We start from the raw sequence: 20,188 nt of genomic DNA on the forward strand, positions 1-20,188 counted from the left end.
AGAGAGAGAACAGTTGGTTGGTCAGCAGCACCACGGGCCCGCGGGGACTGCAGGGGACAGATGTTGGAGAGGAAAGGGCAGGCGGAGGAAAGGGAGAATTCAAAAGCAAGCACTAGACAGCTTTATTGCTGGAGTAATTGGAAATTAAATGCTGAAAGAGGCTATCGCTGTCAGCCAGGAAACAATCTGTCATTTTGAAAGAAAAGGCTTTAAGATACTGTGTAGAAATGTCTGACTTTAGCAAAACGGCTTCTGACCGTGATGAGAGACGAGTCAAAGCAGCAGTGGCACAGGGAATGCAAACCCTTTCCTAGCCACCAAACCCACAGCCATGAGCAGGCAGGGAGGCAGAGCCCATGGAGCCTCTCCCCTGGCCTGGCAGGGTCTCGGAGTACTGAGGATACACCTCCAGCAAGCAGCCAGACCCTCTCCCCTCCACCAACACAGAGAGGCAGAGAGCTGGTCCCTGCTGACAGTGATGCTCCCCGGCTCTCATCCCCTTGCTCTTTCCAGCCCTGTAGAATATGGGCTGGAATCTCTTAAGGTCTCCTCCTAGACAAGCGAAGTGGTGTCTTGGGGCTCAGCAGAAGGCTATCAGCATGGAGTGTAGCAGCACACTGCAGGAGGTCAGAGGCAATCATTTAACACTCCCCTTGGCCACGACCTCTGCAGAGCTGTGAAATTTCCCTCTGCTTCCAAGAAGTGTCCTCTGGGCCGTCGCCTTAACTGGCTAAGAGCAAAGTGCCCAGGACCCAGGGCAGGGGGGAATGGTGGTATGCAGGCAGCAAACATCTCAGCTATTGCTGGGCAGTGGCTGCTCTCCCCTCTCAAACACAAACCATTCACTGCAGCTTCACTGCAGCTCGCCTCTGTGCCAAGAGAGTGGAACCCTTGTGAAACCAGATCCAAACGAAAGCCAAGGTCACGGGGATGTTTCAAGATGAATGGAGCACTCCCAGAAGATGTGGGCCAACTGGCTCACGTACAAACCATTCATTCCATAGGATTCCCCTGTGTCAAGCTGCACGGCCCATTCAAAACAAAAATGCAACAGAAAAACCCCTCCACCCGGCATGGAGGGCATTAGCTCTTCTCCTTTCCCACCTCCACTTCCAGTTTAAACCAACAGCCAGGAGGGGTTTGTGGGCCGCTAGCCAGGATGAGCACCAAACTGGGGTTTCAGGTCCCTAAGATGCAGTTGAATGCTGCTAAATCTGACCCGCTGGCCACCAGCTCCTGTGGTGCTTTGCTCCATGTCTGACTCCTGCAGAACCACTGCACAGCTCCACAACATTTCCCAAGTGGCCAGAAAGATGCTGCTGGGTATTAACAAACACCTCACTTTGAATTCTGTCCAGAAAATGCATTGGTCATCATGGCAACTTCTCCAACCTCAGTGTGGCCTGAAGTTAGTGGGATTTGGTATCAGATTTCACTGTGGGACCTGGCAGTGCTTCTCTTGGATTCCTCAGAGAAGAGTGGAATGAGGGATGAAGAGGAGGAGAAAGGACACTCAGCCTCACCTCTTGTTCTGAGAGCCCATCAATGATTTCTGACACTTCGTGCTCGCTGCGTGCAGCCGACATGGAGAGCCCGCCGCTGCCCCTCTGTCCTACCCTGCTGGGAAAGGGCAGTGACACTCTCAGACACTGATGCTCTATTTCATATGCAGTAAACCACATTCCTGACAACTCACTGGCCCTGTTGTCCTCATTGGTCACCTCCAAAAGGGTCAAAGCCAACACCCCACCCAGGCCACCCCATCCCACCCTGCAGGAACGCTGCCCACTGCTGCCCTGTTTCCTTCTGCCCAGAGAGCACCATCCCCCTTGTCCCCTGGGTTTAAGGCTCATGGGTTGAGAGCCTAAAACCACCTTCCTTACCTGTTCCAGCCTCCTGGATTGCTACAAAAGAACAACACTTCATACCCAGCCATATTCTTCCCCATTATTTTATGGCATCACTACAGTGGCATCAAGGTGTCAGTGACAGCACTGAGTTGTCAGCACTGTGCCACAGCATCTGGCTTGCAAATGCTGCAGGAACTTTTAAATCAAAACCAGCCAGTAACATCTGTTCCCCCCAGTATCACCCAATATAACAGTCATAAGTCCTAAGGAATTCAAACTTTTCTTGTTAAGCAGGTTAAAGAACTAAATGGTTTCTCAGTACCCTTTCTCCCCTTCTCTTTGAGATAAAAGCAAGCCACTGATTAGGGAATTTGGACCCATCCAGCTGTTAGAAGGGCACAACCACGGGATGCTGGCAGAAGGGTTTGGGTTCTGTGCACAGCAGGTGTCCCTGGGCAAGATTCCAGGGCTGAAATGGGAAGGATGGGGAGTTTTCAGAAAGAAGGGTGGAGATCATGGAATTGTGTCTCCTGGCAGGAAACAACATGACCTCAATTGCACTTCCAATGAGGATAAAATGGACAGGGGATGGGCGAGACAGGGGACATCCCTTTCAGTGAGACATTTTGCTCCCTTTGTATCGTTCATGGCCACTCCTGTGACCTCTGCAGATGTTTCTTCTCCCTGCCCACGTTCCAGTCTCAGCATGAGCACAAATTAAATCACTGACATCACTAAATACATCTGCAAGTTTTGTACTTCTTAATTTGAGCCCACAGGTAAGGCAGGAATTAGCACTGTCCTACCAGCACAAGGGAGCTGCCCCTTGCTCTGATGTGGCCAGCCAGGAGGTCAGCAACACAGGGAAGACTTTTCCTTGGCTTTTCTTTCCTTGGCTTTTTGCTGAGCCACCCAGGGGAAAAAGCAGCCGAGCAGAAGCCTTTGACTGGAAGGGGAGAAAAGGGACTGACAGCTCCTCCCCCAAACAAACCCCACACCCATCCCCAAAGAAAAGAGAAAGGCTGTCTGATACCAGCTCAGCCCCTTCCTACCGCTTCTCCTCTAACCTCTGCATGCGCTCTTGCAGTTCCCGCTGCTTCCGGATCTCCGGGAATTGCTTCTCATAGTATTCCCGCACTTTGCTCTCCTTGGCACGGCGCCGGGGGTTGTTTTCGATGCGCTCCACTTTTTTTTCCCAGGCCTCCATCAGCTGGTCATAACGCTGGCAAAACTTCTGTTCCTGCAAGGGCAGAGGGAGGAGAGGGAGCTCAGGAGAGGTGTGTGGGGAGGGCAGCTCTGCCAGGCCTGGTTCCTCCATGGCTGCTTGGTCAGGGTGTTTGTTAGGACAGGAATACGCTCCAGGGGCTTCACCCAAGGGTGAAGTTCTCAAGACAGGTACTCTCAGGGTTGTCCCTTCCAGATGGGAATATAGAATGGTTCAACCAGGACACTGTCCCAGTGTGGCTTTGCCCACCCATCACACCTTCAGGACTGAGCATCCTCCAGCACCTTGGGTGCTCCATTCAGCAACCAAAACCACTCTGCTGGGGAGAGAGGGAGCCCTGCTGGGCACCCAGCCCCTGCTCAAAGCCTGTGTTTCTGGGACCAGAGCAGTAACCATAACATTAAAATATCATTCACAATACAAATGAGCCTCCACATCCCCCCTGGATTGCTCCTCCTGCCACTCTCCTGCTGGAGGAGAAAGCCTCAAAGGTGAGGTTCACACCCAGAAGATGTGGACCCAATGTGTCCTCAATGTGCCTGGCTTCACATGAAAGCAGCTGGGTGACCAGAAATGGTTTTAAGGTTTCATTTTGAGTAAAACAAATGCCTTCTAGGGCCCAGTTCAGGAAGTGAAAGCAGATGCTGCTCTGCAAAATAATCAATGGCAAACCCCAGGTCACCTCCTGCCTCCCCCACTGCTTTCAGAACAGGCAGCTCAGCACCAGCACACTCAGCACCCTGGCAGACACAGGGGGAATCCAGATTTCAAAGAAATAAACTCATTTATTGCCATAGCTGCCTCCTGACTGGAAGGAAGTCCAAGCCAGTAGCATTTCCCAGATGTACTCTGCTCTCATCTCACTTGCTCTCAGCCACAAAAACACAAAACCAACCAACCAAAAAAACCAACCAACCAACAAAACACAAGAGGGAGAGGTAAAATAACCCCCATATGGATGGATTTTGCCAGCAAATTTGCTACATCTTCTTGCTTTCAGAGTGTTGCTTTGGGGAAGAGGCTAAAAATACCCCACAAAATTTATCAAGCCCCAGTGCCCTGTGCTGTGTGCCACCCCATGGTGTGTCCAGGGGACAGCCCAGCATGAGGGGCTGGTCAGGTGAAAAACTTCCAGGCTTTGAAGTCGCTCATCTCCCCCAGGAATGAGCCAGCACTGGGTCCTGTGTTGCCCCATCATGGCTGCTGGGAGGTTTCACAGCAGGTAGGGCAGCTCTTTCATTGCCTTTTCCTCCATTCTTTGGGACAGCTTGATGAAATCTTTATCCATAAATTATCTTTTAAGGAACCGGTGTTTGCAGATGGAAAAAGCAACATCAGTGGCACACTGCTGATCTCCCCAGCAGCATGCTCACAGCCTGGCAGTGGGGTGGGCAGTCCTGAAGCTCCCCACTCACTCCACTCAGCCCTTGGACTGGGTTGAGCACTTCTGACCTGTGTCTGCATCCTTAAAGCCCCTTCCCACCACTGAGCAAAGAGATTCTTCCTGCCATGCAAGCTTCAAACCCCACCATGGCTGGACCAAGCTTAGCACTTGGGATCCAGCTGGGATCCACATTCCCCCCAAGCTTTTGCCATCCTTCACTGGCCAAGATTACAGACACTTTCCAGCACAGTGCACTCCCCAAATCTTCACAGCTCCATCACCAGGAGAAGCTCCTGGTCAGGCACTTCAGGAGGAGAAGTGTCTATTCCTTCTTCAAGCATCCCCTGAGCAGCCTTAAACAAGCATGTCCATTCCTGAGCAACTGCCTGTACTGGCTTTTAGCATCGGTGCCTCCTCTGCCTGGGTTCACCAGCCCATCAGCCTCTCAATCACACAACTAAGTGATGTTGAGCCGAATTGGACCTGACATGTGGATCTAAAAATGGATGAATAGTAACACTGCTGTGGCAGCTGAAGGCAGTCTGTAGGCTGTGCCAAGCCCCAGCCCTCCTGCAGCCCACGCTCGCGCAGCTCCAGGGAACGGAGCAGCTCTTTGGAGGGGAGGGGAAGAGTGAAGGTGACAGGAGGAACCAGTCCAATAACCTCTGAAAGCCCCGTGGTTTTGTTTCCCTGACTGATGGAGATAAACCTCTTACAGCCAGAACAGCTCCTTTTACCCTTCTCTCTCTGCAGCAGCAAATCTGATGCCAATTCAGTGTCTTCTGCTGGGACAGCCTCAGTGGAGGTAAGAGAAAGCCCTGCAGACATTCTATTGGGGCTGGACCTCAGCAGGGACCAAGCTCTGACCCTGCTCCAGCCAGCCCTGGGCAGTGACAATACCCCAGAAAGTAAAAGAGACAGAAAAAAAAAATGCTGGCATGTAGATGGGCTTTGCTAAAAATAGGGTCTGCTACAAAATAGGCAGAAAAATAGCTAAGCGTACCCATTTTGCAAACAGAATCAGCAAATGTATTCACTTTGCAAATTCAGCAACTGTATGTTGCCTATTTTGTAGAATAGGCAAAATGCTTCCCTAAACTGAAAAATCCCCTTTCAAGGACACTGAATAAACCGGCTGGCAGAAATTCACCTAGTTTGCATGGCAGGCGACTTTACTGCAAGTTGTATTTTAGGAACCCTGCTTTTGCAGCTTAATTAAACCTTTTCCCCCAGCTCCTTGTTATTCACAACAGAGCAATTCACCCTAGAATTAACACACAGCGACTGGCCCTTTCCATCAGAAAGCAGCTCCTGGATAGTACCCTTCTGGTTCCAATAAAACCCCAAGAAGCTCTGCAATCCCTGTTTTGAGGAAAGGAATCTTGAGCTGCTTCCCCCAACTACAGAAATCCTCAGTCAGGTGCCCTGAGAAGGGTCCTACTGAAAGCCCTGGAGCCCCTTGCTAGAAACCTGGAAGAAATTTATATCATGGGAAAGACTAAACAAACATGGATTTGGACATAAATAGGAGTGCAAGATCTGTGGCTTTTGGAAGACTGCTACAAAATGGGGGAAAAATAAGAAAATAATTCAATTACTGGCTCAGAAATGTCCCTGTAAACAGCATTATTGGAAACTGCTTTAAAAGGCAGAGCCTTCAACCCACCTCCCAGGGGTGATTATTTTGAATTTTTCCAACAATTCTTCCCAGTTGGAGCACTTCTATCCAAAACCAGCACCAAAGACACTGAGGAAACCTGTACCATCAGCAAGTTAAGATGCTAACTCCAGCACCTGAGCCCACCCCAGAATACAGACAGGATTCAGGAACAAGTGTTTACATCTTGCACTTAAAAACCTGAAGCCCTGCATTGTGAGCTGAATTGCCCTTAGCAGAAAGACAACATAGAATCCACCTTCCTGCTGGGGTTGTTGGTTGCTTCTGGCATTTCTTCTGCTGTGCTGGTTTCAGCTCCCACTGGTGACTACTGCAAGCAGCTGCCAGTGGCAAAAATGTATAAATTCTGTAAATCCTGCTTCAACTTTCTCCTCTGTTTACTGGGGACTTGCAACAAATGCCTTTGAAGTATCATAACAAACACCACCTTCCCCTTACCTACCCAGGAACCATCTCCTTGAAGAACACTGGAACTATCTTGCAGGCAAAGCTGCCTAGGAATAATCTGGCCAGGGCTTGATTTTTGTTTTAAACCACAAATTCCTAGAACGTTGCTCTGTGGTCAGCTGAAAAAGTCAGATGAGTCTTCAGACCATTTATCAGAAGCAAAGTCAGCTTATTTCACACCTCTCTGAGGCTTCAATTACTCACAAAATAGACATCCATGCTGTGAATAGGCTCTCTGAGATCAATGAAGGGCTCTGCTGAGATGAAGCCAACCCCATATGTTTGCTCTGCAGGAGGTTTTTGGGGAGGGAGGTGCTGCCTGCAGCAGGACTGGGGACTTCTCCCTTAACTCCCAGTTATTTTAAGCATTAGAGATGCCACAGCAATGCAAGAGGCAAAGTACTGAGCACCAGAACCTCTCTGCTGGGAAACGTCCTTTTCTGTCTCATGTAAAAAATTACACTGCTGTATACATATCAAACAAAGTAGAAGGAAACCACTTACCCACTGTTTGCGAGCATGGTTTCTTCTCTTGAAGTACAAAATTAACTTTTTCCGCATTGCCTGGTTTCTGTAAAGGAAAAAAAAAAAAAATCAAGATGAGATCCAATGGACAGGGCAGCTAAAATCCAAAGCCTGGCTCTCCCTGCTTTTGGAGAAGTTTGCAGTGCAGTTTCCACCTTAATTCAGAATTGAATCAACTTCAGAGCAGCAAATGTGGTTACCTGGGAGCCTCAGGCCAGCTTGACAGAAAGCCCAACAAACCCTCAAACCCCAGGAACTTCACTCACATCTGTTGGTGAAACCAGGACTAAGGTTGAGAACTAAAGGGATTAACTCCCAATTTTTCAAACCTTTGCAGTGTGCTCAGCTGACCAGAGGCAGATGTTCAGCTCTGCAAGGAGCCAGGCTGCTTCTTGAGTATTTCTACATTTTGATCTGCAAAAACCCAATGGGGTGCCAAGAGTTGGGGGGGCTCAGGCCAAGCTCTGTGTAGCATCCCCAGAGCAAAGGCCACCCTGAGCCACCCTGGTCCCCAGGGCCAGCAGCAAGGCACCTGCCAGCACACACACACAAACTCCTAAGGGGTTATTCACCCCTGGGCTCCAAGGAGCTGATAAGGTGGCAAGGTTGTGGCAAGCCTTGCAGCACTTATCTCCTAACCTCTTGCTTTCTTGGAGCTGTGCCTAACAAAGCTGCAAACAAACCAGCCAGGAAAGTTCAGCCACTTGCAGAATTGGGACCTCAAGAGAGAAAGCAGCCACTGCAACCTCAACCAACCCACTGTCTGCCCAGACATCCCTCTGGTTTCTTCTACTTTCTAAAGACTCCATGAAATAATTGCTCAAAGAGAAGCAGTGCCAAAGGGGTGAGGAGCTGGAAAGGCTGCAGGAGCTGCCAGAGGTGGCACAAACCCTAGGGCTGAGCTCTTGTGGTTGGTTCTGTTATGAACATTCACAGCAACAAAATCTCTAGGTAACGAGCAGAGGCAAAGGAGTTTCCTTAAGTCTTTTATCCTGATTAAAGGCAGAGCTGCAGTGTGTAACTACTGATCAGGAGCTTAACAGTAACACGTAGGCATGTTCTGCAGGATTTAGCAGAAGGAAAAGATGCCCTTGCTGTTTTTCCATCCCCCTCCCTGCCTCGTGGGGAGGGAAAAACCCACCCACCCCCCCTCCCAGAAATCCCTAAAGCCAAACAGCAGCAAAAGACACTGTTTGAGAAGGGGCAGATGCTTACAGCTCACTCAAGGGGAGGATTTGGGGCAGTCCAGCCTGCCTGCACAAAGGGACCCTGAGAGGGCCTGGGGATACCACCATAATTCGGGCACCAGGAATTTGGGGTTTATTTAGGACACCAATTCCTTAGGTGTGGGATCTTCAACCACCACTACCTCCAAGATGAAGAACAGCTGCTGGAGGAAAGGCAGCAGAATCTGGGACGGGAATGCTTCCTTCCCCAAGACCCCATAGCCACATTCAGCTTTATGGCCTCTTTTTAGTTTAGCAAAGAGCAAACACACAATGCTTGAGTCTCACTCCCAGTAGTAACATTTTCTAACTTCTATTTTCCCCTTTTAATTAGTTACCAGAACAGGGACATGCAGGGAGTCCCTGACCACTGCCTGAGCTGCACTACATCTTCATTTCCTTTGACTTTGTCTTGAACACTTCAGTGGATAAATAAGACCTTGATTTCCAAGGCAGGGCTAGGAAATGGGGAACTGTGCTATACCAAACACTCCAGAGCATCCAACTTTGGACCTGCAGGAAGGTTGGTCCAGCACCCACTGGTCTGGGGCTTCATACTGGGCACTTCTCTTCCCCAACTCCTTGCACACTCCAGCCCTTCACATGGCACACGGTGACATTTCCTCACCCGTGGGTGCCACAGCATCACCAAACCCTCCTGCAGAGCCTCCGGTGATGCTGATGAGTGCTATGGCCCCAGCAAGGGATCACAGATTGTCCCTTGGGTCACAGTGTCCCTTGACCCTGCCTCCTCCATGCCAGCCTGGGTGACAACGTGGGGCTTTGACACGTTGCTGCTGGATTTGCTGCACAAATTACTCAGAAACAGGAGAGCAAATGAAGGAAATCAGAAGCTCTTACGCAGCTGCTGGGTTGCCTTGAGTTTTGCATCACGGCTGACCTTGAAAGTGCTAATCCAGACTTAATGGCTCTGCAGCTGCAGAAATCAGGAATGCCTTGAAAGCTGGTGTATGTTTACCACCGCCAAGGCTGAAGTAATCAAAGAGTGAAAGGATTAAAAACAACAAAACCTCCTAACGCCCTGAATGTTTTTGCCACTTCATCTTTTTTTTTTTTTTTTTTTTCATAAGGTCAACCTCTCAAAGGTTAATACAATCTTGGTAAATATAAATAGGCTTCACAGTTTATCTCGCTACATGTACTGCTGTTACTTAGAAACCATTTGCAGGGAGGTTAATTCAGGCCACAAGCACAGGCTGTGCTCACAGTGCCAAGCACCAGCCTGGAGCAGCACAGGGAAAAGGTTTTTCTTCCAAGGTGCCAACCATTCCTGCATCAGCCCCTGGGCAGCCCAAATCCCTGCAGCTCCCTGCCTGCGGGTTGCTGGGAAACAAGGAAAGCACCAGGGATGGAGGAGACCTGAACCTCCCCGGGGTGAAGCCATCAGGAAAGACATTTCCGGGCAGCAGAAGGATGGAGGCTCCTTTAGCTAAAGCAACAGTGACTCTTGTGGACAGTCTGGAGTATTGCTGGGCTGGCACTTTGTACACCGTGCTGGGAGGGGAGGACACGGGAGTTCCTTGCTCTCGGTGGGTCCCCACGCAGCAGCTAAGGCAGGGCAGGATGAGCCCAGTGAGCTCACCCAGCTTGTGGTGGGTTGGGGTTAAGGGGTACAACCCCATCCTTGTGGTCAAGAACTCACCTAAATCAGTACTGGAGCCCAGCTGCATTTCTGCCCTCCCCACAGCCGTGGGCTCCACAGCTCCCTGGGGTGGGAAAGTGTTTTCTGGTGGGCTCCCAGCTTCACGTAGTGTCCCCCAGCACCAAATGACATTTGTCAGTACACATTTCCCACTCTCCTGCTTCAGTGCAGCCCCTGTCCAACACCTCCCACTGAAGGCAGCTCCTCTCCAAGGTGAGGACACCACCTCCAGTTACATTCTCCACTCCAAAAGTTATTCCAGCCCTTTGGTCACCAGGGGAGCTTTTTTACTGCACCTTCTGTGCTCCTCTGCAGGAACGAGACAGTGTGGGTCATGTAACCACCACAGCCTTCTCTAGAGAGATACTGACTCTGTAGACAGTCCCCAAAATGGGGGGCTCTCAGCCACACTTGGGGAGATGCAGCCTGGTGCTGGGAGCCCAGAGCTTCTGTTCCTCTCAGCTGCTGCAAACACTTTTAAGGACTTCTGTCCTTGTTGCTAGTGAACTAACCAGGGTATAATCTTCCAGCACCCCTGCAGGACCAAGGTAAACTAAGCTTGTTGCCAAGGCTGGGTTATTTGGGATTTTCCCCACACCAGAAGCCCATTTATTGGCAGCTGAGCAAGTCACCTGCTTTGGGGCTCAAGTAACTACTGGACCAGTGCAGCAAGACCTGGACACCAACCTGAAATGGGACAAGACCCCAGCAGGGAGCCTGGGACAGCCCCACCAGAACCTAGCACTTCCTCATAAGCTCTGGGAGGTGGAAACAGAGACTAAAGGAGGTAAACCAAACTCAAAACTTGATGTTTGTCACCTGCCACCAGCACAGGACGCAGGATTCAAATACTATCTATAAATTTGGGTGTGATTTTATGTGAACTTTTTGTCCCTTCATAACTGACCCTGATCCCACAGCCCCACTGGTGAACCCCACACCTGCACGTGGGTCTCAGAGCCAGGCTCCAAACCCCTCCATGACAGATAGCTCCCAATCCCAGCTAAGCAAAAGGAGCCCCACGGGAGCAGCTGCTTCCACCTTAACTGGCTCAGCACAAGGTTGTTTTTGGGTTTTTTTCTTGTCTCTCACAATGGAGCCAGTCAAGGAGAGAACCCCTGACTCTGACTTTTGAGTTAGTTGGCTCAGGCCCATGGGAATGACTTGGCCAGGAGCCTTCCAGAGGCTGGGATCTCACCCGGCTGTGTGCGCGCATGCGGGTCGGCGCCGGTGAGAACGCCCGTGTGGACCCTGCCAAAAGCCCTGGGATAAAAATCCCCAAGGGTACAAAGAGCTGATGCACTGCAGCACAGCTGGCTGAGCCTGCCTGCACAGCCCAGTGCAAGAGGAGATGAAAGGAAGTTTGCTATTTGATCAAAACTAATCAGAGGTATCTAATTACTCACGAACGTCTTTCATCAAACAGCCAGGGCAAACAAAGTAGAGATGGAGCCTGCAAAGGGAGCTGGGATGGAGGCAGAGAGCAGCTGGCAAAGCCATTGTAGAGCAAGAGGGAACGTGGAGGTGAAGGTCAGAAATGTAGGAGCAGCTCCAGCCAAAGAGACTGGAGCCCTGCAAAGTGGAGCACAGCAAGAACTCTCCAAGGTGAAAGCAGCCAAGAGGCAATGGAGAACAAAGAGGAAAAGCTGTGTCCCCCAAGGTGAGCCTGAGCCTGCTGATGGCTGGTGCCAGCATCCCCAGGCACAGCTCAGGGTTGTCTCTGACTGCCCCTCCATCCAGAGGTCACCCCTGTCACAGGTCATTGTCCTTGCTCTGCAATGGTCAGAGCACACAGCTCCAGCTGGTAAAACACTGTAACCTACTAACCCCAGGGAACAGCACGTTCCTGGAAATGCAGCAGCTCAGAGCAGCCTCCTTGCAATATTCAGAAACACTTACTAGGGAAGAGAAGTAAAGCAGAACTTTAGTTAATTTACCCCAGAGCCTTTGAGCATGGGGATGGACTAAACCCCAGCACCATCAGTGTCCCTGAAAACAGAGTGGCAGATGTCCCTAATTCTGGATGTACAGTTGGTGAGGCTGTGTCTTTGCACAGAAACAACACTTCAAAGAAAGGAGCCATTCTGAGGTCCCATAAACTTCTTAAATCACATCCCGTGCAGGTCCAAAATGCATTCAGCTTTGGAGATCCAAAGCAATTGCTATAATTCACAAAATAATTTGCTGTTAGTGCACCTGGTGTTCACATGCTGAGGTCAGTGCAATGCTCAATGCTCCAGGGACCAGATGCCCTGACAAACAGGGTCCCAGTCTGTCCAGGTCCCTGTGGTGCCATCTCCTTGTGAAGCTCTTTCCATTGAGATGCTCAAGTGACTCCCCTTGGGCAACATCCACAACCAGAGTTCTTACCATCAGATGGGAAATTTCTGCCCATTCTCTTTATCTCCTATGAACTTAGGACTAAAATGAGATGAGTGCAAGTGCAGAAGCACTTCTGGCCATCAGTCAGGCACATGTCCTGTGCCTTGGCCTTCCCTCTAAGCCCAGGTTGATATTGCAAACCTTGGCTTTGCACTGGGTAAAAGAAACAAGCAGAAGGTTGCAGTGAATGCCTCCATCACTCAGTAATTCATCACAAGGTAATGCTTCTGCCCTAGTGCATGCCAGCAGAGAATAAAAGAGATGAGAAACCTTGAATGGGATGAGCTGGGAGCTGCTAGGTGAATTTCTAATGAGGAAAATGTCTACAAGTGCTAATAAAAAGACCTGAAAGAGAATGCATTAGTAATGACAGGGTTTGGAGGAGCATTTGTGTTACATGTCAGGCTTTGACTATGAATTTAGAGGCAATCCAATGCTACTAAAAACCCTAAACAGCCAGTAATGAAAAGATGACTTAAATTTTCCAAGGTGACAAGTGATTTGGAAAGCTGTAGTTAGTAGATTTTCAGACAAAAGCTGTTCTGCTGTTCTGGGAGAAAGGGCAAGGAGGCATTTTGAAAAGAAAAAGACATTCAGAAGCCCTTAAAAACCTCTCTGAAAATCCTGACTTCAAATTTCAATTCTGCAAAGCTCTCCCTCCCCCCCCACCTCAAACAAATAAAAAGCTATCAGCTGCAGACAGCAAGCCAGATGTGCAAATATTAACTGTACACACAGCTTTACTGCTGCTGGATCTATCTGGACATGCAAGAAAAGAATCACACCCAGCTCTTATCTCTTGTACCCTGGCTCTCCAACATCTCTGCAAGCATCTCAAGGGGATACAGCCTGGATTCACCCCAGTATTTCTGAATTTCAGCATAAAAGCAAGGAGAAGCTCTTGAAGGAAAGGTTTAAAGCAAAACCCTATGAATGGCACCTTACATGTGCTTAGCCTGGGTTTTTCAGTTTTCCTTTTGTGTGTTTTTCTTTTTGCTTTCAAACCCAGAGCCCACAGACTGTGATTTCAAGATGCTCCAAGAAGGGGGGAGCAAAATCCTACTGGGCTGTTTTTCATGGCTGACCAAGCAGGAATCTCCTGCCTTAGAGATGAAGGTCCCCTCAGAGAAAACCTCTCCAGGTAGACAGCAGGTAATTGATCCTGCTCAGGTGAACAACATCTTGTCATTTTTCAAACACTTGAGGAAAGAAAAAGAGCATCTTTGGTGCCAGCAGTCTGGAGGAAATGCAAAATCCTTGCCAGGGAAGGTCAGGAGGAGCAGCTCCCATCCTTGTACATCCAGCTGGCAAGAAATAAGAGACCCAGAGCAGGTGCACTGGTGCTGAACTGGTGCACAAAGAAGTGTCCTCTGCATTTGCTGCTATATTTCAGCCAAACCTTAAAATAAAACCAGGTCTTTGCAACTTTCTCCACTGATGCAGAATCATTCCAGTAGATTCCAGTTGTGCTGGGGGCTGCAATGCATCCTGAAGGAACCTGACAGTCCATTGCAGAGCCAAAACCTTGAAAAACAAGGGCCAAGCTAGCTATGGGGGCAAAGCTCACCCCACTCCTATGAAAACAAGTGCACTGAACACAGTTTTGCTCTCATTTTTCTTGATAAGAGCGTGGCAGAGCCCTTCCCTCCAACAAAGCAGGTATTTCAAACAGAAAGGACATGGTCCCATCAAAGGTAGGTCAAGCCTTTGGCACAAACCACTCAGCAGGGCCTTAGATCACGTGGCAGATGGAACATACAAAATTAACCACGTTTGCTGGAAGCCTGCACTTGCAGGTGAACCGAAGGAACCCCAGCAGACGGGTAGCAGAGCACAGCCAGGCACCTAAATAGGACTTAAAAGCTTTTGAAGCTGCAAACACTGGGATGAACTGGGGCATGAAATTAATTTTAACTGTACTGAAGAGGAGATAGGCCATAAAACTCCATGAAAAGAAAGAGACCGGTAACATTTTAGTAAGAGGAGGAATTCTCCCTGTAACTTCCCAGTCAGCTCCATTAGCATAAGTGACTCATCCCAACTGAAAAGCAAAGCAAACAAGGAGGAAGAATTAAACTGGTGTTGTAAGGCAGAGTAGGGCTGCAGAGAAATCGAGGAATCCTGACTTTGTGATATTCGAATGCCTTCCCACCAACACTTGCAAATATTCAACTGAGAGAAAAAAAAATCCCACCTAGGAAATGTTTTTTTAAAAAAAGAAAAAAGGTATTTGTGAATGGTAACAGCCTCATCATCCTCCTGTGCCTAGGTGGAAGGGTCCAAACCAGCTTCATGTGGGAGTAGTTTCTATCAAGCACAAGAGAGCCAACATGCAATGAGGTTTTGTGGATGGAACCACAATCTGGATGATTTTCCAGCAACCTGTCATGTCAAAAGGCTTTTTCATCAGGGCTAAATCTGCATAGGGTGAAGCTGTTCAGAAGAATCTGCATTCAATTACACCTTTGCAAAATACAACCTGTGGGGTCCTGTCATTTGTCCTTCTGGCACTCAGCACTTGGCTGATGCCTCCCAGCACCCTGAGGATTTACTGAAAGAGCCACCTCCAGGCTATGGAGCAGAAGCTGCTCTGCCAGAGCAAAAAGGCACAAACATATTAAGGATAAAAAAATGTCTTCAAATGCAGAGAACTTGTAGGCAGGATTTGAACATCCAAGCATGACTTAGTCAAAATACTCTGAATTATTGGCTTGGAAGAATCACTGAAATATTTGGCTTGTATCTGCCTCCCAAGCATCCAAAGCTCCTTCAGCATGCAGCGGGGACACAAGATATGTGAGAACAGTGCAGTTCAGATCCCAGCACTTCTGAGACAGGGCCTTGGTCAAAAGCAGCAAACATCTGGAGCCCAGATCCCTCGAGGGCCTTTTTGCTGACCTAGATCAGTAAATGCACTCGGCTGGCATCAATAACCAGCTGAAGGCAGCTAATTGTGAGGTTTCTGGAAGGAGGAGATGGAGGCTTTTCATTAAAACATGTGGTTTCCTTCCCATATTTTTGCAGCATTAATCACAGTGAACATTAACCCCAAGCTGCCTGCTCCAGCCTCTCCTTGGTCTGTCACCACCAGGGTTACAGCTGCAGGGCAGCACTTGCCTGGGGCTGGGCTGACCCCAGGGATGCCCACAAAGGAAGGGGTGGAGAGGAGCTCCTGCTCTGATGGAACAGGAGCCCTGTTTGATGGGGCATCACGTCTCATTACAGGATTCTCTCCTGACCTGCACAGTCAGTTCCCTCTCATTTGCACCAGTCTCTCAGGCAGCAGTAGCTAAGGACAGGAAATCGTTTAAATCACAGGAAAATGTGATCATAAACCCACAAATATTGGCAAGGGACTGGAGAGCGGGTGAAATATCTGAATCTACTTTTTAACTCATTCTTTCAAGGACAAAAGCAGTGCTCAGCTTGCAATCCCCACCTTCAGCACCAGCTTGGGATGGCTCTGCAGCTCTTCAAGACACAAGGGGGGCTTGAAGGACCCCAGGATATTTCTCAGCTGCAGGAAAATCAATGATTTCCCACTGATTTCTCCATCTGTTTGCCCTCCCCACCCCACCACTGGGATATGAGGCTCCCCTGCCCCAGAGGCACAGCAGCACCTTGGGCTTATTGGCAGCACCCAGGCCCACCCCAAGCACCTGAATACAACCCTCACGTTCAGGGTGCCAGTACCCACCCTGAGGATGCTCAGGGTGACTCTGGGGGTGTTTGAATGTTTTGCAGGGACTGCATTGCCTGGAAGACACAGGAAGCCTGGGGTGGAGCAGGAACAGAGCTGGGCAGGGACCAGCTGGGTCACTTCACCAAACCCTCCTCCTCCCTGCAGCCCTTGTGGGCAGACAGCACCTAAACACCCCCAGAACCTACCATGCCCCTCTGCAGAAGATCAGAGGTAGATAAACTCTTTATAATACCCCTGGCAGCAATTAGCACACCACCAAAAAGCAAAATATTACTAACTTTTGTTAATAGGTTATTAAAGATGACTATCACCAGCTGACCCAGCCCACACCAAAATAGACACGCTGCAGGCAGCTCAGAGCAATCATCAGTTCATTCAAGGCAGATAAAAGTTTCTGATCTGGTTTGACTATTTAAATTTCCAACAATAATCCCAATGATCACTATTCTCATTAGCTGTTACCCTTCTTCTATGTTCAGGAAGTCACTGTGGTTATTAAATGCAGGTTGATGATTAAATCGTGTATCGAGGTGTTAAGTCAAATTAGATGATTGCTAAGTCTTGGTAAGTATCTTTAAAATAACCCCTTGTTATTAGACATTCAAGAGGTGCTTCATGAAAATCTAACTGTAATTGCTGCTTTCCATTTTATCTCATCTTTCCCACATGCAAACACACAGAGGAAAAGCACCCGAGGTGAGCATTCTTGGGAAAAACACAAAGATAACGACAAGGACATTCCCCCTGAGAAAAATCAAACAGCTCTTCCAGCACCCACCTGAACCTACAGCCCCCAACTGCTGGGCTCCTGGAGCTGGATTGTGCTTTAGACACCCCAAGCAACTACAGAAGGGTGCTCACAATTCCTTGGCAGCTTTCATCAGGGGCTGGGAAGGAGCTGGCATCCCTCCCACTCCAGCCTAACACCCACCCTGACATTTCCAGTAGCCTCAATTGCCACATACTTACATTTTAATGTTCTCATGGTACTGCCTGGTGTCTGAAGGCTGGTTGTATAATGGCTGAAACAAATCAGAGAAATGAAGGCATAAATGGTACCGTCTGACATTTAGAAACTTACAGCCCATCAGAAGTGCTGCCACCTTGGTGCAGGGTCCCATCCCCTCAAGTGGTGCCAGCCCAGGTTCCCATCCCCACATCCCCAACCCCCTTGCTGCCCCCCAGCCTCACTCCCTGGCTGTACTAGGGGGTGCCAGCTCCCAGTGCATCCCAGTGGGAGGGCTGGCAGCACTGAGTGGGCTGGCTCAGAACAGGCAAATTGTCACCAGTTGTGTCCAGGTAAGCAGCTGAGTGTTCAGGATCAAACCCTTCAATGCTCTTCTAGGTACTGGCTAAGCTGGTGTGAACAAGTCCAAGATTGTGCTCATCAAAAGCTTGCCAGGGCCCAACCATCATCAGCAACTTGGTGCCTAATGAGCACAGCAACTGTCCAACCACAGAGACATTGCCCAAGTCTTCAAATAGTTCATCCAAAAACTTTCACCAAACCAGTCTAAAGGGGGACACAGCCTGGTTGAAGGCAGCATCCTTCATGGCTACATACAGCTCACCTTCCTACTGTGGTCATACAGCTGATATTACACTCTGAGTCCACTCAAATATAGGAAAAGAGCAAAGCATCTGCTGAAGGTTGGCTTGAACGAGTGAGCAGCACTGGGGAGGACAGGGCCTACAAACACAGGTGGGTCCCTTTCTCCTCCAGTTTGGAGGTGTTATTCTCACCTCCTCCATGGTATTTCCCCATCACAGGTGCTTGGCACAGAAACTTGTTTTTCCACCCAGCCAGCCGGTCTCTACCGTGCTGTAGAAAACAGATACTGCCTCACCTCTTCCCTGCCATGCACTGGGACAGCCACATTCATCTGCACAGAAAGGAGACTGAGCACAGCTCTCCCTACTCTCTGCAGCCCACCACTGCTGCATCTGGGCACCAGGAGATCATCACCTTTTTCTGGCTGCCCTCAGACATGCCCCCCTCTGCGAGGAAAGCCCACACAGAGAGCTCAGGAAGACAGAGGTGGTGAGATGAAGGGCTGCATCCCAGGAGGGCTATGGGGATGCCAGGAGACACCCAGACACCCCATGCCAGGGCACACAAGAGAGGAACAAGCAGGTCCCTCAGATGGAGACATGTTCTTTGTGGTGTTCCTTCCCCAGGGATATTCCTATCACGGATCCTCTCAGATCTGCTGGTCCAAGTCCAGACTCAGAGCTGGCTGTGTGCTTCACGCTTGGAAAGCTCAGAGGAGCACAGACATCTGTCTCAGCACGTAGCTCCAGAGGCAGAGTCTGCACCAGGGAGAAGGAATCAGGCTGCAGCTCTGGAGCATCACGTCCACAGTCACCCTGGAAAAGCTTGACTGCAGGAGCCTTGACCAGAGACTGCCTCTTAGAAAAAGACAGCAGGAATTGGAAATTCTGATAGAGCCTCTCTCCTCCTCTGTGCTCATAAAAATCAAAGCAAGGAGGCTGGCAGGTGGCAAGTCACAGAGCTCTCCCTCCTGGGAGAAGGTGGTGAAAATGTTTCCATTTGTGCCTGGGTAAGAAGATGCTCATGTGCCCATGGACACCACAAATGCCCTGATGCCACCCAGCTCATCACAGGCTAAGGATTCTTTTCCACTGCTACTTATCTGTGATATAAACAACCACTTAAATTCTTAGTTAGCAAACCAAAGTGTTAACAGACAAGCTCTGGAACACAGCGCTTCAAAAGAAATGAGCAAACATTCACAAAAAAGGAATTCTGAGACACCAAAGCAAGACCCACACAAGACCAGCATCTCAGAGATTTCTGCTGCACAGCTGACTCAGCCCCCACTGAGGGAAGAGGTTTCAGGGCCATCCAAAACCCTAGCTGGCAGGATGGAGAACCAACAGCAAGGGACAATGAGACTGGGGTACAAATCTGCATGTTTAAAACCTCAGGAGCACAAATATCAGGAACCTCTGAAGAGGATCAGACACAAATGACAGCTCTAAGATCAAAGTGTAAGACCACGGGAGTGAGAAACCAGGAAGGAGCAACAAACACTTGCTGCTTCTTTGAGATGTACAACCCAAGGACATCAGGTTGAGCAAGGAGCTTGTAAGCCTGAAAGCTCAGTGGGAGCTGCTGAAAAGACAAACTAGAAATTAGAGTTTCCTACCAGAGCTGGGCCATCTCCCAGCAGTTTCCAACTTGTCAGGTAACTTATGACACAGACCCAAAACTCCTGGGTAAATCTCTATTGATGCCATAGGGGATCACTCTCCTCCTTCCAGCTCATGCTCCAGGCAGCCTCCACAGTCCCATCGATGTGCTCAGATGAAAAGGTTTCTTTTTTCACTCAAACACAAACTCCTCAGAGCTGCTGCAGCTGGACAGGAGGCAGAGCCCCACCATGGTCCATTTGCCCATTAATGCCAGCACCAACTGGGGATACAGCCCTTGGCTCCATCCTCCAGCAGCACCCAAGACCTGGAATTCTCTCACCCTGCTCCGAGCTGTTGTTTGCCAATGCTGTGGCAACCTCTGGCCCCTCTCTGCCATGACTAACCCATTTTCACTGTGTCCTCTTGTCTTGCACCATCCAGTGCCTGGCAAGCTGCTCTGCTACCACCCAGCCGAGGTGCATCCGTCACCATCGCTGCTGCAAACTCACCCAGCAGAGCTCTCTGAGCAACCAAAAGCAAGATGTCAGCAAGCCGGGAGGAGCTGACAGCAATCCAAAACCCTGCATTTGGGTGACAGACACCACTGCTCCTTGCAGGCTTTGCACCAAGCTGCTCCAACCTCTCTGAAAGAGACCACCAGAGCTCCAGGGCTGGGGCAGGTTGCGTGTGACACAGTGGAGGAGGCAAAACTGCTCTCCAGGAAGGAGAGCTGCTTCCTTTCCAACTCAGAAGAAGATCTGACTATTCATCTCTGCTCTCAGAGACTATTAGCAGGCCCCAGGTGCTCTTTTGCCCAACACAGCATGGGGGCTGGGCCTTAGGAAGTGTCTCTCTCTCTGGGTAGACAGATGAAAGTCTGCAAAACACCCGCAGAGCCCAATGGGGGTTTTGCAGGGTTTTCTCAGCAGAGGTTTCCCCTGCTCTCCCA

At 49.6% G+C, this 20,188-nt stretch overlaps 1 protein-coding gene across 17 annotated transcripts in view; it reads right to left on the reverse strand.

Annotated features, from left to right (window-relative positions):
* The window catches only part of NCOR2 (nuclear receptor corepressor 2), a 226,165-nt gene that overhangs the window by 75,153 nt on the left and 130,824 nt on the right, over positions 1–20,188 (reverse strand). For 9 of the 17 annotated variants that reach the window (XM_030460401.1, XM_030460394.1, XM_030460400.1 and 6 more), the window contains exons 8-11: positions 17,053–17,105; positions 7,089–7,155; positions 2,903–3,090; positions 1,524–1,620 (exon numbers count right to left, since the gene is read on the reverse strand). In XM_030460401.1, coding sequence (XP_030316261.1) covers positions 1,524–1,620; positions 2,903–3,090; positions 7,089–7,155; positions 17,053–17,105 — 405 coding nt within the window. The remainder of the gene's footprint in view (positions 1–1,523; positions 1,621–2,902; positions 3,091–7,088; positions 7,156–17,052; positions 17,106–20,188) is intronic. The other 8 variants (XM_030460408.1, XM_030460405.1, XM_030460397.1 and 5 more) reach the window with 3 other exon arrangements.

This window comes from Calypte anna, chromosome 15 (assembly GCF_003957555.1).
Source record: "Calypte anna isolate BGI_N300 chromosome 15, bCalAnn1_v1.p, whole genome shotgun sequence".
Classification (NCBI taxonomy): domain Eukaryota; kingdom Metazoa; phylum Chordata; class Aves; order Apodiformes; family Trochilidae; genus Calypte; species Calypte anna.